A 25,376-nucleotide genomic window follows, 5' to 3' on the forward strand; every position below is an offset into this window, starting at 1 on the left:
AAGCTAAAACAGCCACTCCTCTCAGTGCATCACGTGACCTCCGTAGATGGGCCTTTTAATAGGTTTTTCTCCCTCCTTCCTTCTTTCCTTCCTTCCTTCTTTCCTTTTTTTAAAGATGGGAATGATCATGAACATGGTTTAAAACTTTTATCTCACCAACAACAAAGTGTGTTAAAGAAAGCGAATGAATGAATTTATTTATTTTAAAAATATATAATCCGCACTATCTAAACATTTTAGGCAAGTTACAGATAGTTGGTTAGAAAACACCTTTATTAGGCCAATTCTTATTTTAAGATGCAATCCTTTCACACTAAAAAGGACTTCAGGGGAAGAGTCCTAAGAGTTCCTGAAGGATTTGCTTGAGCTTGTCCTACAGGTTTCATACCAGTCAGTAACCTTAGCAATAAGGGAAGTAACTAAACATTTTGGCAAAAATTCTATGTATTAAAAGGCAGAATAAAATTGAGCCATAGGAAATATTATAAATCCTTTTTTATTGTTTCAGATCGCTCAGCTGAATACCCTCATTACCATGTTACTAGGAGAGCTTACAGCAGGTGACAGACAGAAGATTATGACCATTTGCACCATAGATGTCCATGCAAGAGATGTGGTGGCAAAGCTTGTTGCTCAGAAGGCAAGTTCGGGGCTTTGTATTTTGCATAATGGACTGTATTCATTATTTTTAAACTGTGTTTTTTAATATGTGAAGCCAATTCACTTGCACCAGAAAAGGTACTTTTAGGGGTATTTTCGTAAGCCATTTTTGCATGTAAAACAGTTTTTACACACAGAAAGAAGCACTTTTGCCTGGGCTGGGGGGGGGGGGGGGGGATATGCATGCATAGAAGGATGAGCTGCCATTGCATAGTATGTACTTTTATTTGGCCACTTAACCCTTCATTGCCCTGGTACAAAATGAGTACCTGTATATAGCATGTAAACCACCTGTATATAACATGTAAACCACTTTGTAACCACAGAAAGGTGGTATATCAAATTCCATCCCCATCCCATCTCATTCCCAACACTGAGGCAGCACTGGAACAGGAACCCAGAGGCAGTATGTAAACAGTAACAAATAAGTATACACAAAACTGTCACTTTTCAGAGCATGATAGAATCCTGGTGTCTGTCAGCAAGCTGCAAAATACTCCTTGAGTACAGAGTCGTCCTCATCGTTCACATGCACGTAAATATCTGCATTGAATTTACTCAGGATTTCAGCTATTGGATTAAACTCATTGCAGCATATGCTTTGGTGCCTCATGTAGTGTGAATGTTCAACAAGGCTTCCAGAGTGCCTTGTCATATCCTGTTTCTCAGTTTTGTCTTGATAAGGTTCACCTGAGAAAAAGTTATTTCAACAGCTGCATTGCTGAAAGATAAAGCCAACATACATAGTGCAAAATGCCCCAGCTGAAGGAAATCATGATCTCCTGAAGCATCCTTGTGATTTGCCACAGTCACCCAAAACTGCTTAACGTCGTTACTGAAGATTGGCTACAACAATGTGCTAATTTGCATCCACTGTTGCTCTAGATCTCCAAGATTCCCTTTATACAGAGTTAAAAATGTTAACTTTGACAGTTGAGGTTTCTGGGCTCCAAGGACAACAGATGGAGAAAGATCTGCCAGAGATTCTAGCTGCTGTACATTTCTTTCAGAAGTTCAAATTGGTAATCTCTACTGCGCTGTTTTATTTGTTCTGCAGACGTGCGTTCAATTTGAGCCTCATGCAACAACATCTGGAATTCGATCCCAAAGTTAATGGCCACCAATGGTAGATTGGTAGACCTGTCTTTCAGATTGTATGGCAAAGTTGCTCTCCATGATGTGAATGTGGTTGGCCTCACAATTCGCTGCAGCATGTTGTGATACTACTACTAATCATTTCTATAGCGCTACTAGATATACGCAGCACTGTAGACATACATAGGTACTTTCTCTGTCCCTAGAGGGCTCATAGTGTTGTTTTTGTACCTGGGGCAATGGAGGGTTAAATGACTTGGGTTAAGGAGCTGCAGTGGGAATCAAGCCCAGGTCGCCAGCATAGGAGCCAACTTTTCAAAATTATTGGGGGTGCTAAGCCCAATGGAAATAACCCCTCCCTAGACCCCTATAAGCAATTTTCTCAATATTGGGGGTGCTCAAGCACCCACAGCACCCACAGAGTCGGCTCCAATGGTCGCCAGGATCAAAACCTGCTCTACTAATCATTAGGCTACTCCTCCACTCCAATGATACCTGTTCAGTAACATGGCTGTGTTGAGTTCCTGTAGTATGGGCCTTAAAAATACCAAGTACAGCTTGTTTTCAGGTGTGCTAAATATCTGATACAGCAGCTCAGCAGTGTAGTTGTGATCCTCATCCTTGATTGTCTGGAAGTGAAGCTTTAGTTTGTATTATTGTTCAAGGAGCTATGGACAGTCAGCAAGTGTCTGATAACTTCAGGATCTTTAATGGTTTTTTGCCAATATTAACGTATTCATATAATTATTTGTATTTGTGCTGGCAAACAGTTCTATGGCAGAACCAGTTATAGGTCTCAGTAACCAAGAATTCAATGTTCCTTGGCATCACCAACATGTCAAGAACTTAGTTGAATTGAATGGCAAATATACTTTATGTGTACAACGTTAGGACACACTTCATGAAACCTGCATATAACTGAATTATTTTTGCCACACATGGTGCTACTAACAGATGCATAGAGAATACACCTAACCTCTGAAAAAAGTTTTTATTATATATATATATATAATACTTAATAGTGTAGAGGGAACTGAGAGCGTTCAGTATAGGCTGACCTTTCAGCCGAGCTAAAGTTAAGTGAGACTAGCCGAAAAGGCGGCTCACTTATGAAGCTCTATACATCATAATTACTCTCTATAGCTGTTCCCCCCCCCTTTTTAAATCCTATAAGTGCAATTGTGTATAAGTTCTTTATTAATTAAAGCTGTGTTTAAAACGCTTGTATAGAAATGAGGAAAGATTATTCAATAGGCATCTCAACTGTGAGGAATCACTACAACCAAAGCAACAGTCCCTAAATATCAAGAGCTGATGCCATAAAAAAAACCATGAAGTTCAAAGCATCAGGATATAGAGCAAGCAACGGTGGACTTATCTTATTTCAAGTTGATGATTCGATATGTCAGTGCATGCTCTCCACATCCAACAAGGATCCCTGTTTCAAAATCTTCCTCAGGGACGTCTGTGCCTATTTATGAACTGGTAAACTTGTTTCCAAGCAATTTTTAGGGATGCCAAGTTCAACATATAAGTAGATCCTCCATTTTGAAAATCTCTGGCGTGGCCCCACTCTATTTAAAGGTAACTATGTTTAAAAAACAGTTGACGTACCTCATTAGGAATAATTGAAGAAACTGAATTGATTGATTGATCAAATGGAAAACACTAAATAGTATCATTCCAATCTATGAACTCATTTAATCCATTAGGTATTACTGAATTTAACGCAAAGATCCAAAATTGTTCCTGCATAGCTAAAAAGGCTTCCCGATCACCTTGTATGTATAGAGAGACACTTTCAATTATGAGCCACTGCATTTCAAAAAAATCATGACTATACTCCATGCAGCGAATAGAATGTTGGGTATTATTAGGAAAGGTATGGAAAACAGGTGTGAGGATGTTATAATGCCGTTATATTGCTCCATGGTGCGACTGCACCTTGAGTATTGTGTTCAGTTCTGGTCGCCGCATCTCAAGAAAGATATAGTGGAACTGGAAAAGGTGCAGCGAAGGGCGACTAAAATGATAGCGGGGATGGGACGACTTCCCTATGAAGAAAGACTAAGGAGGGTAGGGCTTTTCAGCTTGGAGAAGAGATGGCTGAGGGGAGACATGATAGAGGTATATAAAATAATGAGTGGAGTGGAACAGGTGGATGTGAAGCGTCTGTTCACGCTTTCCAAAAATACTAGGACTAGGGGGCATGCGATGAAACTACAGTGTAGTAAATTTAAAACAAATCGGAGAAAACTTTTCTTCACCGAACGCTTAATTAAACTCTGGAATTCGTTGCCGGAGAACGTGGTGAAGGCGGTTAGCTTGGCAGAGTTTAAAAAGGGGTTAGACGGTTTCCTAAAGAACAAGTCCATAAACTGCTACTAAATGGACTTGGGAAAAATCCACAATTCCAGGAATAACATGTATAGAATGTTTGTATGTTTGGGAAGCTTGCCAGGCGCCCTTGGCCTGGATTGGCCGCTGTCATGGACAGGATGCTGGGCTCGATGGACCCTTGGTCTTTTCCCAGTGTGGCATTACTTATGTATTTATGTAGTGGCTCATGGAGCTGCTAATACTTTGTTTTTAAGTCCACTCCGATGTTCACTTAATCTTAATCTAACAGGTCTACTTGTACAACCCACATAGATTTTGAAGCAGGGGCATATGTTTTTAAAAAAATGGGGAACAGCAGTAGAGAGTAATTATGATGTATAGAGCTTCATAAGTGAGCTGCCTTTGTGGCTAGTCTCACTTAAAGTTAGCTCGGCTGAAAGGTCAGCCTATACTGACCCTTCAGCCGAGCTAACTTTAACTGAGACTAGCCAAAAAGCGGCTCGCTTATGAAGCTCTATACATCATAATAGTCTTATTTTTGCCTTTCCCATTTGGGATTCAGTGTTTTTGACACATGGTACTACAGCTATCAGTTACTAAGCCTAAGCAGTTGTGTATCGCAAGATTATTTGCAGCAAGAAACTTGGTAATGGTACTGAATATTTCATCTGTTGTACCAGACTCAAGCGATATTATTCCTAGAAATGTATTGGTAATATAGTTCAAGGAATGACTGTAGTAGCACACCATCACAGAACTGTTTTTCTAGGCTAATATCTGTGCTTTCATATAATCAATGACTACGACTTCTCCTTTTCGTCCAGGTCTGAGATTAATTCTTCATAAACTGCAGGGCCAAGGACGTGCTTAATCAGTGCAGAACATTTTGTTCGATGTACAACTATATCTTTGCCTGAAATGTCCCTGAAAACCTCGCTTAGGTGATCAATCATCACAGTATTGGAATGGCATGCAACGTGAGCCGCCAACTTCAGCTCTGCTGTCATGACATTGAGGTCGATGTTCTTTAAATGACAGTCGATATCAAATAAAGTCTATGCAGTGGAAAAAGGCGCTGCATTCCGCTTATGTTTAACTTTTGAGACTTGGTTATTCAAATCAGCATGATGTGCCTGGATATCACATTTGCAATACCGGCAAAAAGGTTTGCTGTTATCACCAGGCACACTGCATATCCAGTCCTTTAACACATCATCTTTGTCTCAGTTCTTACTGTAACATTTCCCATATTTGTGCCCACTTTTCCATGATGAATAATGGAATTTGGAAAATCGAGATGCTCTTGTTCACTGTGGGACTCGCATGGCAATTTTTTTTTTGTTACATTTGTACCCCGCACTTTCCCACTCATGGCAGGCTCAATGCGGCTTACATATTGTATACAGGTACTTATTTGTACCTGGGACAATGGAGGGTTAAGTGACTTGCCCAGAGTCACAAGGAGCTGCCTGTGCCTGAAGTGGGAATTGAACTCAGTTCCTCAGTTCCCCAGGACCAAAGTCCACCACCCTAACCACTAGGCCACTCCTCCACAATCAGTAAACAAGCTGTGGTAAACCTAAGGACAAAAAGATCATTAGCTAAGTGTGATCCACAAATACACACTTAAAATTGCCCTTGTCCAATTTGAATTTATAGTTCTTAATAAAACATAATGAGGCCGATATTCAGACCCAGGAGTTAGACCGGCTAACTCCTGCAGTCAGCGCTAAAACCGGATTTTCAATGCCGGGCAGTTTCCGGTGACTGGCATTAAACATCCAGATTATTTTTGGCCGGATTAAAGATAACTGGCTAAGTCGACATTCAGACTTAACCGGTTATCTTTAAACCAGCAAAAAATATCCCATGTTTTCACACAGCCAAATATGGCCGCTAAACTAGCTTTAAAAATCAGCAGATAGCTAGTTATGTCTGGCAATATAACTGGCTATTTTCTAGCCGCTAAACGGGGATATTCAGCAGAAGACAGCTGGTTATTCCCTTCTGAATTTCGGCAGATAGCCTGTTAAGTACTATTTAACTGGTCAGCAGCTGTTCTGTTCGGCTAAATAGTGCTGAATATCAGTGGAGGGACTATAGTTATGTTGCAATAAACCCCCCTTTTTAAAGACAGAACTTTGTTCCCTCCCTCCCACACAAAACTAGCTATTTTATTTGTTTTCTTCACTTTCCCTCCCTCCTATACAAAACTGGCCATTTGATTTGTACATTACGGTTTGTGGGTCCCTCAAATCAACACCCCACCGTAGTCTTCTCCAGTGGCATCTCTAGACATAAATATTTGGAGTGGCAACAGAGGGGAAAGTCCCTTCAGCCTGTTTAAACTACCCAGTATAACCATCATTATTGCTACTTATCATTTCATAATTTCATAATTGATAGCATCATTCAACAAATTCTTTTAACTGGGTGTGAAGTTTGGATATTCCACAGGATTGGTCAGAATCACAATATAAACCTTGAAACTCCAGTTCTGTATCACAAACTCATATTCCTCAACAATGAAGCTACCCCCTTACAACTGGACAAACAAAAAATATTCAAATTATGACAATCAACTCTGGAGCAATACGCGCTCCTTCCACTGCCAGATACGTTGATTAAAGTACATGGGTTTTTGTTTGTATGGTGACTCTGTGCTTGTCAACCCTGTCCTTGGGGCACACCCAGCCAGTTGGGTTTTCGGGATATCTGCAATGAAGATGTATGAGATAGGTCTGTATACCAAGGAGGCATTGTATGAAAATCTTTCTCATGTGTCTTTATTGTGGTTGTCCCAAAAACTCAACTGGCTGGGTGTTCCCAGCACTGCTCTACCAGAAGTGGAGACCCCACTAGTCCTGAGCATTTTTATTTTTTAATCAGTAGTACAGCAGAGAGAGGGAGCAAAGTACAAACAAAAGTACAAACAGCAAAAAAAAAACCACAAAACAACAGCACCAGGGGCCTTTAAAAATAGGGAACACAGTTCTTTAATCATACACCTTTGTGGAACAATCTTCGAAATGACCCGACACGAGCTGTGTCAGGGGTCACGATGTTAGCAGGAACAATGTGCACCTATGTAGATTAACTCAGCAGGAAAATTGGAAGCTATGTGTAGCGACAGTATATATTCCTCCGCACATATAGTAAAATAGAAACACTCTCCTTCAATATTGGACTCCAATATTTTTTGCTATTTTTTAATCAAGCCAGACACTTTGAAACATAACACAAAACCCTGCAAAAAGGCACTCAAAACCTATATAGAAAACTTACCAAATCATAACAAACTGTAATCCACCTATGAAGACGGGCCCTAGAGCACCAAAATAACCTGCAGCATGTCTCCCATCTTCACTTCCTATGCAGCCTTTCATCTTGTCCCTTCCATTCCACCCATGTGCATTTCCCGCTTTCCCTTCCCTCCTGTCCAAGTGCAGCATTTACCCCCTCTCCCTTCCCTTCCATGTGCAACATTTCCCTCTTCTCCCTTCCCTCCTATCCAAGTGGAGAAGTGGACTAGAGGTTAAGGGTGGTGGACTTTGGTCCTGGGGAACTGAGGAACTGAGTTCGATTCCCACTTCAGGCACAGGCAGCTCCTTGTGACTCTGAGCAAGTCACTTAACCCTCCATTGCCCCAGGTACAAATAAGTACCTGTATACAATATGTAAGCCGCATTGAGCCTGCCATGAGTGGGAAAGCGCGGGGCACAAATGTAACAAAAAAAAAAAGTGCAGCATTTTTCCTTTCCATTCCCTTCCACTCATGTGCATTTCACCCTCTCCCTTCCCTTCATTCATGTGCAGCATTTCCCTCTTCTCCCTTCGTTTCCCTCCTATCCAAGTGCAGCATTTTCCCCTCCCCCTTCCTTTCCATCCATGTGTATTTCTCCCCTCTCCCTTCCATTCCATTCATGTGCAACATTTCCCTCCTCCCCTTTTCCTTTCCTTCCCTTCCATCCATGTGCATATCCCCTCCCTTCCATTCAGTTCATGTGCAGCCTTTCCCCCTCCCTCCCCTTTCATCCCATCCTTGTGCAGCATTTCCCTCCTCTCCCTTCCCTCCTATTCAGATGCTGCATTTCCCCTCTCCCTTCCCTTCCATCCATGTGCATTATCCCCCTTCCCTTCCATCCCATCCATGTGCAGCCTTTTCCCTCCCTTCCCTTCCATCCCATCCATGTGCAGCATTTCCCTCTTCTCCCTTCCCTCCTATCCAAGTTCAGCATTTTTTCCATATCCCTTCTCTTCCATCCATGTGCATCCCCCCTTCCCTTCCATTCATGTGCAGTCTTCCCCCTCCCCTCCCTTTCCATTCATGTGCAGTCTTTTCCCCTTCCTTCCCATCCCATCCATGTGCATTTCCCTCCTCTTCATTCCCTCCTATCCAAGTACAGCATTTTTACCTCCCCCTCTCCCTTCCATTCATGTGCAGCCTTTCCCCTCCCTTCCATCCCATGCATGTGCAGCATTTCCCTTTGCTCCCTTCTCTCCTCCTATCCAAATTCAGAATTTTTCCCTATCCCTTCCTTTTCATCCATGTGCATTTACCCCCTCTCCCTTCCATTCATGTGCAGCCTTTCCCCCTTCCTCTTCCCACCCATCCATGTGCATTTCCCTCCTCTTCCTTCCCTTGTATCCAAGTGCAGTATTTTTCTCTTTCCCTTCCCTTCCATCCATATGCATTTCCCCCCTCGCCCTTCCATTCCATTCATGTGCAGCCTTTCACCCTCTTTTCCATTCCATTCTGTCCCTTCCATCCATATGTTGCCTTTCCCCTACCTGTGCGCTGTATGTGCGCTCTTTCTCCTCTCATTCTGCCTCATGCTCTAGTCCAGTCCCTCTCTACTCTGCCCTGCCTCCTCCACCTCCTCTGCTTGGTGTAGCACAAGCACAGCTGCTTGTTCGCTGCTACAGTACTTCACGGCAGCAATCCGAAATCCAGTCTCAATCTCTCTCTCTCTCTCTCTCTCTTACTCCGATGACTACCCACAAGGTGGCGCCACCCTCAAATGCATTCACTCTGATGACTACCCACAAGGTGGCGCCACCCTCAAATGCATTTATAAAAAGTCCAGACCAGCTGGGGGGACCTATCTGTGCTGCCGCTGACTTCATTACCTGCTTCGTCCTCCTATTTCTCAAAGTTTTCTTTATCAAAAGATTGATGTGAGATTCTAATGATAACTTGTAATCAAATAGAACACCTAAGATTCTAATTTCAGGTGATAAAGTGTAGTCAATGTGCCTTCTAGTCAAAGTTTGAACATAATCCATAGCGTCAGGTCCTCCCACAAATAAAAACTGGGTTTTTTTTAAATTTAATTTGAATTGATATTGGGTCGTCCAGTTTTCAATTAACCCAACTCATTTTGCAGTATCATCTTTTGATGATTCAAGGGAGATTGGAATAGGCATCAATACCATAATATCATCCACATAAATGAATCATTGAAAGCTAGCATTTGCTAAAGTATAGCCTAAAGGATGTAGAAAAATAGTAAATATCGGAGACAATGGGAATCACTGCGGCACACCACAGGATATATTCCAGCACTATCAAATCTACATTGCTAATGCAGTTACACCTGCTCTGGAGCAAGTGTAACTGTCTGCACCTAGATTATTCGTGTACTTGCATAGATTACCATACTTTGTAATGTATTCATGTCCTTATAAACTCTGCCCACATTCTGTCAAAACTCCTCCCCCCCCCCCCCCCCAGCACATGCCTGCTGGCAAAGGTCATGTAATCAGGTTATAGTGCATACTTTTACATTGGCTAGTGTTTAATAAGAGACCACTTACTTGTGTTTGTGGGCACCTGCACAAACATGGTTTCATAAAATCATCCCCTTAATGGAAATATAAAGTATTTGTGAATTCAATAAAACTAGAGGAACTTATACAAAATGTCAATAGTGTTTTACGCATCTTGTAGTTCTAATACTTCCTGTTAAAAAGCAACTTTATAAAAGTAAAGTTTATTAAGGGGCTAATTTTCTAAACAAAAAAACATCCAAAAAGTGTCACGCAGCGGCATTTGGATATTTTAGTTGCCAAAATATCAAAATCACTATTTTCAAAATACATTTAAAAAAAATTTTTCTATGCAATTCCTCTGCAGTGCTTCAAAATCGCAACGGGGCATGTTGGATGAGATTTGGACGATCCCACAACTTAAGACGTTTTTCTGTCATAATGGAACAAAACAAAAACGTCCAAGGCTACAATTTAGTTGTTTTGGTCAAGACTTATTTTTATCATGACTAAGTCAGGAAAAGATGCCCTAAATAACCTGATGACCACTGGAGGGATTAAGGCATGACCCCCCCCCCCCCCCCCTCTTACTTCCCCAGTGGTCACTGACCTCCACTTACACCCCAAAGATGTGAAAGAAACAGTATATACCAGGCTCTATGACAACATGAGATGTTATGGCCAGTCCTAGTAGAGCAGCAAGCAGATCCCTGGAGTAGCTTAGTGGTTGGTGTGCATGGTAGAAAAGGGGACCCAGGCCCATATCCCACTCTTACACTTGTATTGGAAAATTTGAGCCCTTCAAAAATCACCAAAAACTCATTGTAACCACATATATGTAACACCTGTGGCTATAAGGGCTATGGTAGTTAGGTACAGTAGGTTTTTGGTGGATTTTGGAGGGCTCCCTATACAATATACAGTGGGGGAAATAAGTATTTGATCCCTTGCTGATTTTGTAAGTTTGCCCACTGACAAAGACATGAGCAGCCCATAATTGAAGGGTAGGTTATTGGTAACAGTGAGAGATAGCACATCACAAATTAAATCCGGAAAATCACATTGTGGAAAGTATATGAATTTATTTGCATTCTGCAGAGGGAAATAAGTATTTAATCCCTCTGGCAAACAAGACCTAATACTTGGTGGCAAAACCCTTGTTGGCAAGCACAGCGGTCAGACGTCTTCTGTAGTTGATGATGAGGTTTGCACACATGTCAGGAGGAATTTTGGTCCACTCCTCTTTGCAGATCATCTCTAAATCATTAAGAGTTCTGGGCTGTCGCTTGGCAACTCGCAGCTTCAGCTCCCTCCATAAGTTTTCAATGGGATTAAGGTCTGGTGACTGGCTAGGCCACTCCATGACCCTAATGTGCTTCTTCCTGAGCCACTCCTTTGTTGCCTTGGCTGTATGTTTTGGGTCATTGTCGTGCTGGAAGACCCAGCCACGACCCATTTTTAAGGCCCTGGCGGAGGGAAGGAGGTTGTCACTCAGAATTGTACGGTACATGGCCCCATCCATTCTCCCATTGATGCGGTGAAGTAGTCCTGTGCCCTTAGCAGAGAAACACCCCCAAAACATAACATTTCCACCTCCATGCTTGACAGTGGGGACGGTGTTCTTTGGGTCATAGGCAGCATTACTCTTCCTCCAAACGCGGCGAGTTGAGTTCATGCCAAAGAGCTCAATTTTTGTCTCATCTGACCACAGCACCTTCTCCCAATCACTCTCGGCATCATCCAGGTGTTCACTGGCAAACTTCAGACGGGCCGTCACATGTGCCTTCCGGAGCAGGGGGACCTTGCGGGCACTGCAGGATTGCAATCCGTTATGTCGTAATGTGTTACCAATGGTTTTCGTGGTGACAGTGGTCCCAGCTGCCTTGAGATCATTGACAAGTTCCCCCCTTGTAGTTGTAGGCTGATTTCTAACCTTCCTCATGATCAAGGATACCCCACGAGGTGAGATTTTGCGTGGAGCCCCAGATCTTTGTCGATTGACAGTCATTTTGTACTTCTTCCATTTTCTTACTATGGCACCAACAGTTGTCTCCTTCTCGCCCAGCGTCTTACTGATGGTTTTGTAGCCCATTCCAGCCTTGTGCAGGTGTATGATCTTGTCCCTGACATCCTTAGACAGCTCCTTGCTCTTGGCCATTTTGTAGAGGTTAGAGTCTGACTGATTCACTGAGTCTGTGGACAGGTGTCTTTCATACAGGTGACCATTGCCGACAGTTGTCTGTCATGCAGGTAACGAGTTGATTTGGAGCATCTACCTGGTCTGTAGGGGCCAGATCTCTTACTGGTTGGTGGGGGATCAAATACTTATTTCCCTCTGCAGAATGCAAATAAATTCATATACTTTCCACAATGTGATTTTCTGGATTTAATTTGTGATGTGCTATCTCTCACTGTTACCAATAACCTACCCTTCAATTATGGGCTGCTCATGTCTTTGTCAGTGGGCAAACTTACAAAATCAGCAAGGGATCAAATACTTATTTCCCCCACTGTATAGTAAGATCTTTTATGTGATGTCCACTGCATTGCCCCTTAGAATGCTCCACTGCTCTGCTGGGATTTCTGTGTGGCCAGTCTACTAAGAATGCTAGCTCCTCCCAGTGGTTTGATTTTGTACGTTTTTCACTGGACATTTTTTGTTTAAAAATAGTCACAAAAGAAAAATGCACTGAGCACAAAATGTCTAAAAACGTTTAGGAAATGGCCATTTTCAAAACAAAAAGACACACATTTTTTCAGGTTCGAAAATGACCATGTTTGCCACTTGATTTTTGGACGTTTTCAGTAAAATGTCCAAAATCGGATTTAGACGTTATATCGACAATGCCCCTTAATTATCCCTCTTGAGACCTAGTTCAAAAATAGACTGTAGTGGCTACGTTGTTTTTGTTTTGATATACAAATTAGACTTTTTACACTACATTTTCTCTATTCAGATTTCCCATTATATACAGAAGCTGTGTTTTTATGCTCTGGTATTTATCTAGGCTGATTTGCAATTATGGCACGTAGTGGAAAGAAGATATGGCACGTATAGACAACAGTTAGAGTTAAATATTTATGTTCAGAGTTCTTTTCAAGTGTTTTTTGCTGTCATTTTAGGTCACTAATTCTCAAGCTTTTGCTTGGTTATCACAACTACGCCATCATTGGAATGACTCCTCAAAGCACTGCTTTGCCAACATTTGTGATGCTATATTTCAGTATTCTTATGAGTATTTGGGAAACACTCCTCGACTAGTTATTACACCTCTGACTGACCGGTAAGAACCATATGTAATCATGTAGTGTTTTAATGTGTCTAGTTCTGTTGAACACAATATTATTCCCTGATTCTGTAAAATTTCACGCACAAATTTAGGTGTGGTCCCGATTTATGCATGTAATTTAATTGAATAACAGGCCAGTTAGTGCCAATAATTGACTTTTTAACAAGCAATTATTGGCACTAATTAGATTTGGTTGGGTGTTACGTGTGTAAGTTTAAGCATGGGATCCATGCCTAAAATTTACACACGGCCCAAAAAAAGGGGGCATGGAAAGGGGACGGTCATAGGCATTTCAAGATGGAACAGAGGTGTGTTTTTCAGTTACGTACGTAATTACAGAATATAATGGTGCTCCATGAGTAAATTTAGGTGCAGGCATTTGTACCACATTGGTGCAAATGGTCGCACCTAAATTTATATATGACCATAACACTTAAGCATTTATTCTATAAACCGTGATGAACTTTAGGCACAGCTTATAGAGTAACACTTAAGCGGCTTTTTGTTGGCACTGATTTTTTTGAGTGCTATATATAGACTCTATCCCATATGAGGTCATGTTTAGTTTAGTAGTGATTGTGGCCAGATTGAGGAGGAACCAGTTTGTTGTAATAAGCAAGAAGACAAGGAATTTGCCCTGTGATCTCTTGGACCTGCCTTTAAATAGTAGTTGAGTTGCAGATAATTAGAATCTTTCAGTTTAACATTATGAGTAAAAGCCATTTATGTTGTTTGTTACTTGTACTATAATTACATTATGAAGGAAATGAAAAGTATCTAATAAAACTGCTTGAAATTGTTAAGGCAATATATATATATATACATGCAAAAGTTTAGGCATCTCTGGTCAAATTATAGTATATTATTATGTATATCTGACTGATTTTAACATATTGAAAATAATTTTAAAAACTGAATATGGCAGTTGAAAAGTTTGGACACCTTTTTGATTCATTATTGCGGGTTTGATTTTTTTTTTTTAATAAAGGTTGTTGTTAAGGCACAGAAAAATTAGTGTTTCATTAGGCCTTCATTTAGTCCCTTTTGCCCGCTGTTCCCTTGTCATCTCTACAATCGGCCTAGAGCCCCCCAGAGGTCAGGATCTGGTTTCCTTTGGCAGGACAAGTTCAGAATCCCACCACTGTCACCAGTTGTAAGACCCAGGCGGGGGTTAGGGCACAGCCGGAGAGAAGAACGCAGCCTTACAAAAAAGGTAGAATGCAAAACTAAATAATTATTTATATAAACGAGAACTCTCAGGCTTGTTTCTTCACAGGGCCCGAGGCATAGAATAGGGAAAACCCTGTTGAGTTCAGTAAACAGCAGTAAGCCATCTCTGGCGGCTGTCTCAAACAATGTCCTCAGCCATGGAGTTACCACACCCAAACACAGGCTTCAATCGGTACCTTACTTGTCAGCTTTGGCTCCAGCCAGACCTTCAGCAGCCCACAAAGTTTAAACAGTTAGCAGCAAGTGGAAACCTCAGCTCAACCCTAGTATTGGGATGGCCTTCCCCTCTTTCTCCCCTGAGCCTCTCTCCCTTTTCTGCTCTGTTACAGGACTTTTAGCTTCCAATCTACTAGGAAGCCACTCCCTGTTAGTCAGTCTCACTTTCCCATAATGCACTAATCCTGCCAGAGTAACTCTGTAGTTCAGCCTCTGACCAGCAGGTTTAGCACCCTCTGCTGTCAGGTGGCTGAGCTGCATTTCCCAGCCAGGGAACAACTAAGGACATCTGTGCTGTCCCTCACAGCCTCATACATGCAAAGACCTCATTATTATGCAAATTGAATATTGCAGCTTGTTTTGAACTTTGGGAGCCACATTTTTCCTTCGGCCATAGTTTAAAACATGCTACATTGATAGCCCCCAAGGCAAGTCCTCTACTACTGATGACCCCATAGGATTGTCCCTGGGTTTGCTCAGTGTCTAGCAGCTGGGGCAAAAGCAATACTCCGTCATGATGTCCCATCAGGCTCCAGGGACAAAATGGTGCTGGTTGACCCTAAGTGATAGTTTTGCAGCATTACCACTAGGGAACAAGCTGCCAAATAAGGGCCCTTTAAAGATGCTCTGGAGAACATTGGGCTGCATATTAGCAGCCTGATATTCCCAGGGAGCAGAATAATGCAGCGAGTTGTGTTATTCATATACTTCAAGAGTTACTAATATGCACTTCTTGCTTGCTCTAGGGCTTTTATCATTGCCTGCTTTTCAAAGGGGAAGACAAGCTAATTATACTGTTTAAAGTCACAGATAGACAAAGACATGGGGACAGGGACCCGCAGTAACTGCGGAGATGGGGACGGGGACAGAGCCCACAAGGACAGGGACAAACTTTGTCCCTGTGTCATTTTCTACGTTTAAGCCTTTTAATGAACTGGAATGTTTGTTTGAGTGAATCAGACAACGATATTTTGATTTTTTGGAAAAACAAGCAAACATGCTGGCCACAACTAGCAAAGGTTGCATGGGGGATCCTGTACATCCTGCTACCAACACATCTTCTAAGACATCTTCTGTTGCAGGAAGGACTTTGGAAGACAGGAGAGCTAGACTGAATCCTCAGATTGTTGATGACTTCTTATTCATCAACAGATTAAAAAATCACAACAGCTTCATAGGGCATATTTCTCCTCTCTAGGGTATACAGAATGGGTTGTATTTTGTACCCCTGGACATTTTAACAGGGTGGATTAGGATTCTTTGGGGTAGTAGAAATCAGCTACTGTTGGGGTTGGAATGGTTAGAGGGTGGTGGTGAGGAGGTTTATTATAGCTGCTCGCTGTTATTATTGTTTTCTATTTGTAATTTGTACTCAATAGTTGCACAACATATTATTCCTTTTTATACTTTAGTAAAAAGATTTAAATATAAAATCATAATTGTTCAAGGCTTCCGTAGATGAGGACAGAGCACATGGGGATGGAGTGGGGGCGGGGATGGGGACAGAACCTGCAGGAACGGGGTGGGGATGGAGACAGGGCCTGCAGGCATGGAGCAGGAATGGAGACAGGGTCGGCGGGGACGGGGCAGGGACGGAGACAGAACCCATGGGGACAGGGCAGGGATGGGGTCAAACTTTGTCCCCGTGTCATTCTCTAGTCACAGCACTTCTGAGGTGTACATTAGCTGAACTGCCCGGGAGTCAATATTTCCAAGCTTTGTAGAAGTCTATGGGGACAATTCATAACGGGGGGCCTCCAGATATGCAGAAGTTTATTTAAACTTGATACACTGCCCTTTAAAACGAGAATCAACGTGGTTTATAAAAGATAAAAACAAATGTGGAAAAGAAAGAAACTACAATTCCATCATAGGAAATCCAGTGATGCTGTGAGCTGAGCACCAATTCCATAACAGCGTCTGCCACTACAAAATTTTATCATACGTCGTCATTGGTGCGCATAAAGTTAGACATGATCATGCACGCCAGGTCAATGGCAGACGTAAATGAGTGTGCCTAAATGTTCCATGCTATGCACATAACTGATAGTATTCTGTAAGTTATGCACATAAATTGGAGACAAGCCCATGCCCCTCTCCTGGTTTGCCCCCCTTGCAATTACATGCAATCACAGGCTATCTTATAGAATAGCACATAGTGCACTTAATGCATGTAAGTGCCGCTATTCTGTGTAGTTATGCATACAAGGCATACATAACCACACATGCCCAGTTATAGAATTGCACGTCACAGACTTAAGAGACCTCTGCCTTTCTGAGAACTTGATGTACCCTCAGCTACCTCGCGCCATTTTCTTTTTTCTGTGCACGCTCCTCAACAGTGGAACCATTTTCCTGATGGCTTGAAGACCTCACCCTCCCTATCTCAATTTAAAACAGATTTAAAAACCTATTTTTTTCTGGAGGCTTATGGGCATTAACTGGATTTGCATGGAACACATATAGCACTAATAGTGTTTTCCTTTCCCCTTCTCCTTTTTTGTCAGCTATTGTAGTTCTTCCCTTGTCCCCGTTGTATCAGTCGTTCCTCTCGACATCGTAGTGTGTTTTTAGTTTATTGTTTTTCTATCCCCTCTAGATTGTAAGACACCTAGACACAAGTTTGATAGACAAGTTAGAAAGTCTTTAATAAACTTGAACTTGAAACTTAGAGGAAAACATTGCAAACTAGGGTAATTTTTATGGCTTTCTATTAAATCAAGTTCTCTGCCTGATATCTATAAAAAGGGAATTCTTTTGTAATTCTAATTTTATATTGTGGTGTTAGCTGTTGGGTTATTTTCTGTTGCTTTAGTAGAAGGGGGATTAGTTTTTTTTACAGCTTATTGTTTAGGGCTAATGGCACTCTTTGAAGTCACAATACTTTTGAGATGTTAGAATAAAAAAGAAAAATATGACCACTGTAAAGTTCAATTTTTAGAGCACAATGGTCAGCATCTACCATTTTAGACTTTAGCCCTCTGGTACAATGCATCTGTTCCTATCTGGACAATTACCTAGTGTACCTGAAAGTAAATCACCTTGAGCTACTAACAAAAAAGTTATGAGCTGAATCTGAGAACACTTAATACAGTAAGACTTCTGTTTGCCTGAAATTCCTGAAGACAAAAATAGTGACAGGATTCAAAAATGCATGGGATAAATGCAAAAGATCCCTATATGGAAAGACAATGTCCTCAGAACAAAACACAGCAGTGCCTAGACAGCAACTCTAGTAGTTTGGGAAGTAAGGCCAGTGCTGGGCAGACTTTTGTGGTCTGTATCCCAAATATGGAAAAGCAGGACAGAGCAGTCTGTGTCTTGAATATGAAAAGACAGACCTGAAAGAGCTGGATTGGGCTTCAATGGCAACTGCAGCAGTTGGGAAGTAAGGCTGGTGCTGGGCAACTTCTACAGTCTGTGATCTGAAAATGGCAAGGACAGATCAAGAACAAGTATGCATATTTTATATCACATTCATATCATATGCTATGAGTGTAACTCAGAGGGGGAGGGGAAGACACCTTAAGGTTCATAGGAAGTAAAATGTTTTCAGTTTCCAACATTGTTATGCATCTCTGGCCTTCTTGTTGGTCAGACTGGGTGGATTGTGAGGGTCTTTATCTATCGTCATTTACTATGTTACTATGCAAGACCATTATAGGTCTTATTAGATGAATCTTATTAATCTCTTTGACTGGATGACCAGAGTTTTGGATTGAGTCTGGATGTGGTGTTCTTAGACTTCAGCAAAGCCTTTGATACAGACCATATAAGTAACTTATAAATAAACTGAGCACCATCAATATGGGCCCCAAAGTGACTGGGTTAGGAACTGGCTGAGTGGAAGGCAACAAATGGTAGTGGTGTATGACATTCATTCTGAGAAAAGAGGCTTTACTGGTGGTGTGACACAGGGATTGATTCTTGGTCCAGTTCTTGTTACCATTTTTGTAAGATATTTGTTGGAAGGGCTTGTCTAGTAAGATTTTCCTCTTTGTGGATTATGGTGGAATATGCAATAGGATAGACACCCTGGATGTTGTGGATTACTATTACTACTTATCATTTCTAAAGCGCTACTAGACGTACGCAGCGCTGTACACTTGAACATGAAGAGACAGTCCCTGCTCGACAGAGCTTACAATCTAATTAGAAAAACAGGACAAACAAGAGATAAGGGAATATTAAAGTGAGGGTGATAATGTAAGGGTTAGGAGTTAAAAGCAGCATCAAAAAGGTGGGCTTTTAGCTTAGATTTGAAGACGGCCAGAGATGGAGCTTGACGTACCGGCTCAGGAAGTCTATTCCAGGCATATGGTGCAGCAAGATAAAAGGAACGGAGTCTGGAGTTAGCAGTGGAGGAGAAGGGTGCAGATAAGAGAGATTTACCCAGTGAACGGAGTTCCCGGGAAGGAATGTAGGGAAAGATGAGAGTGGAGAGGTACTGAGGAGCTGCAGAGTGAATGCACTTATAGGTCAATACGAGGAGTTTGAACTGTATGTGGAAACGAATAGGAAGCCAGTGAAGTGACTTGAGGAGAGGGCTAATATGAGCATAACGACACTGGCAGAATATTAGTCGTGCAGCAGAATTTTGAACAGATTGAAGAGGAGAGAGATGGCTAAGTGGGAGACCTGTGAGAAGCAAGTTGCAATAGTCTAAGCAAGAGGTGATAAGAGTATGAATGAGGGTTCTGGTAGTGTGCTCAGAAAGGAAAGGGCGAATTTTGCTGATATTATAGAGAAAGAAACGACAGGTTTTAGCAGTCTGTTGAATATGTGCAGAGAAGGAGAGGGAGGAGTCGAAGATGCCCCAAGGTTACGAGCTGATGAGACAGAAAGGATGAGAGTGCTATCCACAGAAATAGAGAATGGGGGAGGAGGAGAGGTTGGTTTAGGGGGAAAGATGAGAAGCTCAGTCTTGGTCATGTTTAGTTTCAGATGGCGCTGAGACATCCAGGCAGCAATGTCAGACAGGCAGGCTGATACTTTGGCCTGGATTTTGGCTGAGATTTCTGGTGTGGAGAGCTGGATCTGGGAGTCATTAGCGTAAAGATGATACTGAAAACCATGGGATGAAATCAGAGTACCAAGGGAAGAAGTATAGATGGAGAAAAGAAGAGGTCCCAGGACAGATCCCTGAGGTACACCAACTGACAATGGGATAGAAGTAGAGGAGGATCCACTAGAGTATACACTAAAGGTACGCTGGGAGAGAGAAGAAGAAAACCAGGAAAGAACAGAGCCCTGAAATCCAAGTGAGGACAGCTTATCAAGGAGTAGTAGGCTGTGATCAACAGTGTCAAAAGCAGCAGATAGATCGGGAAGGATGAGGATAGAATAGAAACCTTTGGATCTGGCCAGGAACAGATCATTGGAGACTTTAGCAAGCGCTGTTTCAGTTGAATGAAGGGGGCGAAAGCCAGATTGAAGTGGATCAAGAATAGCTTGAGATGAAAGAAAGTCAAGGCAACGGCAGTGAACAGCACGTTCAAGTATCTTGGATAAGAAAGAGAGGAGGGAGATGGGGCGATAGTTGGAAGGACAGGTAGGGTCCAATGAAGGTTGTCTATAAGGAGGCATCTAGTGAGACTTGAAGAATGGCCTAGAATTTGTCGGCTAAGATTTAATGCTAAAAAATACAGAGTCATTCATTTGGGCTGCAGAAACCTAAAAGGGCAGTACAATATAGGGGGTAAAATACTCTTTACATCAAAGAAGAGTAAGACATGGTGTCGCAAAACTCCTAGCCACCCACCTGGGGTTACCTCACGGCCACTCAGAGGGTCTATCCCCAGCACAGCTTAGGTCAGCCTGCACCTGCCGCTTGTGCTATGCACTAGCACCCTTCTTCCACCGACTAGGTCACAACCGCCTCTGGGCAAGTCTCCCGCTCCCAAATTATCCCCAGTGATTTCTAGAGGCCACACTCCCAGTGGTCCCTCAGTTCCCAGAAAAGCATTCACAGACCCAACACCAGTTTCAAAATCACAAAACGTCTATCTTTTTTTATCGAAAATACCATTCGTAACAAGGTTTTGTGCTCCATGTAGTTATTTTGTCAGGCCATTTTTGGAAAAAAAAAACCAAACCCTGTACAAGTGAAAAATGTAGAAAATCAAGCCATTGGGATATAGGAGGGGGCCAGCATTTTTAGCAGACTGGTCTCCCAGACATCCCAGGATAGTAGTGGGGTACCCTATGGGGCACTGCTATGGACTTCATATAAATGCTTCCAGGTGCACATCTCACCGTTGCTTCCTCATCCTGTCTGCTGAGCCCTCCAAAACCCACTACCCCCAACTTTACACTTCTACAGTAGCCCTTATGGGTGAAGGGGGCACCTACATGTGGGTACAGTGGGTTTCCAGTGAGTTTTGGAGGGCTCAGTTTCCACCATAACAGCTCCCCCTCTCTACAGTGCACTGCACCGACTGCAACACTACTCCAGGGGTCTGCATGCTGCTCTAATAGACCTGATTATAACATCTGAGGCTTTCATAGAGGTCCCACCCTAGTCCTACCCTAACCACATCTAGATCATGTCATCATGCCATATGCGCACATTTGCAATTTTTACATATAAATTGTAGCTTCCTTAAAATTAGGCTTGCTGTTTTTTCATTTTCATTTCATTTATTAAAATTTATAATCTGCTTTTTTCCAGGGCAGGTTACAAATAAACACACACAATCATAAAACATATAAAACAAATGACATTATGGGCAACTAAAATAACCAGCCAGAAAATCAATGATATCCCACAAATTCAATCATCATTCAATCAGTGCAGAGAGCGGTCATTTTTACTGTATCCAGGTGTTCTAGGCTGCTTGCTCCAAGAACGCTCTGTATACATGTGAAAATCCAATATTTACATGTGCAAATCAAAAATAGGGCTCCTAAAATAGTTACTTTAATGTTTTAAATTATAGGGTTTATTTTTAAGGCAATCAGGTTCTTTCCAGGGTCAGGAAAATAGGAGTTTCAGTGTAGTCGTGTTGTAAAAAAATTGATATGCACCTTTTCAGGTGGACTCCATTCAGTGACACACAGTACAGTTTTCCAGCTCAGATCTTTTCCCAGCCCCAATATCATCTGCTTCTTCTCCCAGCAACAGCATCAGCCTCCACTTCTACCTGCTTCCAGCATCAGCCTTCTTCTATCCTCCCACCTCTACCAGCATAGTGGCCTTCTCTCATCTAGAGTCTCATGTCAGTCTCCCATCCCCTTCTCCCATCCCCATTGCTTAGCATCAGACCCGTTCTTCCAGCCTTGGTGTCGGTCTCCATCTTCTTGCCCCAGCATCAGCCTCCTCCTTCCAACTGCTCAGTACTAGGATTCTCTGTAGAGAAACAGGAGCTTGTGGCTTCTCTCTTGCCGCTCAGCCTCCTTTAGCCGGCACTGTGTGGAAGTTAAAACAGGAGAGCAGGTACTTCCTGTATCTAGCAAGAAGGATCTGATCTTCTGATGCCAGTAGCCAGAGACTGAGAGGCAAGCTGAGCAGCAGTACTGAAGCAGCTGCTGGGTGACATCAACAAAGTACCATTGGTTTTATAGTTATAACCAGGAAACCTCAAAATTCCTATCTTGAATGTTTTCTTAGGGTTTTCTTGTTAAACCAAAAATCAGAAGCCCTAATCATAATGCTCTAGATCCAATTGGCTCTTGCAGTTTTTGTGATGATATTTTATAACCTCATGAAATTTTTATGATGTGGTGAATATTGCTGTTTATTGAGGGAGCATTTGAAATATTTCACAATATATTTAAGGTTTTCTTTTAGAAAAGCAACCACCTTATGTCTCTAGTGTTTGATGTGTTTATGCAAAGTTTATTGGAGAGGAATCTTCAACTGAATTTCAGTTTGATTTATGACTGAAAATAGTGCCTTTTGTGAAAAATGATTCAACAGAGAACTATATACTCTTTTTTTTTTTTTTTTTTTTTAGAGGTTTATTCATTGACTGTTTTTAGTTTTTTATTATATGTAATAGTATTTAAGGATCCTTTATATGAAGCACGATATCAAACATCTTGTTGATTATCATTGCTAATAAGAGGATGTTCTGTTATTTATAGGTGTTATATAACTCTAACCCAGTCTCTTCATCTAACCATGAGTGGGGCTCCTGCAGGCCCTGCTGGCACTGGTAAAACAGAGACAACTAAAGATTTGGGTCGTGCATTAGGCATTATGGTCTATGTTTTCAACTGCTCTGAGCAAATGGACTACAAGGTATGTGTTGATCTATTATCTTCAGAGCAGAGCATTTCTAGAAAGCTGCATTTTACAAGGGAAAAACTAAACCAGGCTTTAAAGGTAGACTAAAGGTACAAAAAACCCGTAACTCAGATTTCTTGTGCAGTTTTGAAATAGCACTTCCTTTGGTCCAAGAACTTGATTCTATGCAAATTTTGGGAAAGGAAGCAATTGCTTCTAGGGCTGCCGGTGAGCTAATGACAACATAGCGCATAGGGCTGCCGGTGAGCTAATGACAACATAGCGCATTTAAAGTGAATGGGGTGCATTGGCATAAGTGCACTGGCAGCTGCTAACGTGGTTTGGTAAACAGGAGGGTTTGTGTTGACTGATTTGTGTTCATTATTTATTCACATTTGTATTTCACTGCTACTAGTCATTGAAAGTGATTTACTTATTACAATTGATAAACTTTTAACATATATACGTCAGAATGTGGAAATAACTCCAACATAATAACTTGCCTGATCTGTCAATGAAAAGGTGGGAGCTAAATCTGAACACATATATATTTACTGAAGGAACATTAAAGCACTCTGTAACTGTTTCCTGAACTGATGCAGCAAAATGTCTATTTAAGAGCACTGTCCTGCATGCCTCAACCAGCAAACAGTTGTATGTAATCCAGAGTCCCACATCCTCGATTCAGTTTCAGTAGCTGGAGAACAAGGCCAGTGCCGGGCAGACGTCTGTGGTCTGTGCCTTGATCTTAGCTGGACAGATTCAGCTTCAGTAGATGAAGGACAAGGCCAATCCTGGACAGACTTCTACAGTTTGTGACTTGATCTTGGCTGGACAGATTTGGATGGGCTGGAGTGGGGCTTCCATGATAGTTTCAGTAGTTGGAGAAAAAGGCCATTGCCAGGCAGACTTCTATGGTTTGTGCCCTGAAAATGGCAAGGACAAATCAAGGTCAAGTATACATATGTAGTACCACATCATACCTTATGCTATGAGTTTATCTTGTTGGGCAGACTGGATGAACCGTACAGGTCTTTATTTGCCGTCATCTACTACGTCACTACCGGGATCATTTTCGAAACAGAAAAACATCTAAAAAGTGACTTAAAGCAGCATTTGTACGTTTTTCTCACAAATACGTCCAAATCAGTATCTTCAAATACTATTTTTTAGACGTTTTTCTATGAAGTCGGTCAGAAGTACGTCCAAATCTCAAGGGGGCGTATCAGGGGCATGTTCAGGCAGGGACATGGGCGTTCCTAACACTTAGACGTTTTTCAGCCATAATGGAACAAAACAAAAATGTCCAGGACTAAAACTAAGAAGTTTTGAGCTAGACCTGTTTTTAGAACGAATAATGCACAAAAAGGTGCCCTAAATAACCAGATGACCACTGGAGGGAATCAGGGATGACCTCCCTTTAGTCCCCCAGTGGTCTCTAACCCCCTCCCACCCCCCAAAAAAATGTGATGAAAAGCATTACTTGCCAGCCTCAGATGTTATACTCAGGTCCATTAGAACAACATGCAGGTCCCTGGAGTAGTTTAATGTTGGGTGCAGTGCACTACAGACAGGTGGACCCAGGCTCCTACCTCTCCCTACCTGTTACACTTGTGATGGAAACTGTGAGCCCTCCAAAACTCACCAGAAACCCACTGTACCCACATATAGGTGCCCCCTTCATCTGTAAGGGCTATGGTAGTGGTGTACAGTTGGGGATAGTGGGTTTTGGGTGGCTCAACAAACAAAGTAAGGGAGCAATGGTGAGATGTGTACCTGGGAGCATTTTATGAAGTCCACTTCAGTGCTCCCTAGGGTGCCCTATTACTGTTCTGGGATGTCAGGGGGGACCAGTCTACTAAAAATGCTGGCTCCTCCTACATCCCAATGGCTTGATTTTTGTGTTTTGCACTTGGACGTTTTTTTTTTTTTTTTGAAAATGGGCCAAAAAACAAAACGCCCAAATCACAAAATGTTGTTTGCGACAGTATTTTTTAAAACAAAAGATAGACTTTTTCTCTTTCGAAAATGACCCTCTTTCCTATTCGGATTTGGGAAGTTTTTCGCAAAACGTGCAAAGTTGAAATTAGATGTCATATTGAAGATGCCCCTCCACGTTTTTTGTAGTAAGTTATCATTGCGCAGTATTTTTGTGAACTTATTTTTCTTTCCAGATGAAAAGAGGAAAAAATACAGCCTTGGGCAAAAAAGTACATACACAAAATTATTTGTATGGTGATTGCATTTTTTTTTTTGTACAACCTTTCTCTGAAACTTAAATTTTGTCCATTGTCTTTCCAAAAAAAGTTAACCACCATTCATTTGAGCCTGTCTGCTAGTCCATAGGCAACATCTATAAAGGATTGGTCCAGACAGGAGCCTGGGGATGTTTTGATGAGTTTAACCGAATTTCAGTGGAAGTTCTCTCTGTTGTGGCTGTGCAAGTAAAAAGCATTCAAGATGCCATTAGGTCAAAGAAAACAAGGTAAATATGTGGCAGATGTGTTTCTGTAATATGAATGAAATCTTAGTACAAAGGTTTTATTGTT

General features: G+C 41.8%; 1 protein-coding gene across 1 annotated transcript in view; it reads left to right on the forward strand.

The window, feature by feature from the left end:
* DNAH11 (dynein axonemal heavy chain 11) overlaps positions 1 to 25,376 on the forward strand; it is a 708,797-nt gene that overhangs the window by 239,172 nt on the left and 444,249 nt on the right. The window contains exons 29-32 of the mRNA XM_030201723.1: positions 509 to 640; positions 12,988 to 13,148; positions 22,686 to 22,842; positions 25,167 to 25,312. Of these exons, the coding sequence (XP_030057583.1) occupies positions 509 to 640; positions 12,988 to 13,148; positions 22,686 to 22,842; positions 25,167 to 25,312 (596 nt within the window). The remainder of the gene's footprint in view (positions 1 to 508; positions 641 to 12,987; positions 13,149 to 22,685; positions 22,843 to 25,166; positions 25,313 to 25,376) is intronic.

Source organism: Microcaecilia unicolor, chromosome 1 (genome assembly GCF_901765095.1).
Source record: "Microcaecilia unicolor chromosome 1, aMicUni1.1, whole genome shotgun sequence".
Lineage (NCBI taxonomy): Eukaryota > Metazoa > Chordata > Amphibia > Gymnophiona > Siphonopidae > Microcaecilia > Microcaecilia unicolor.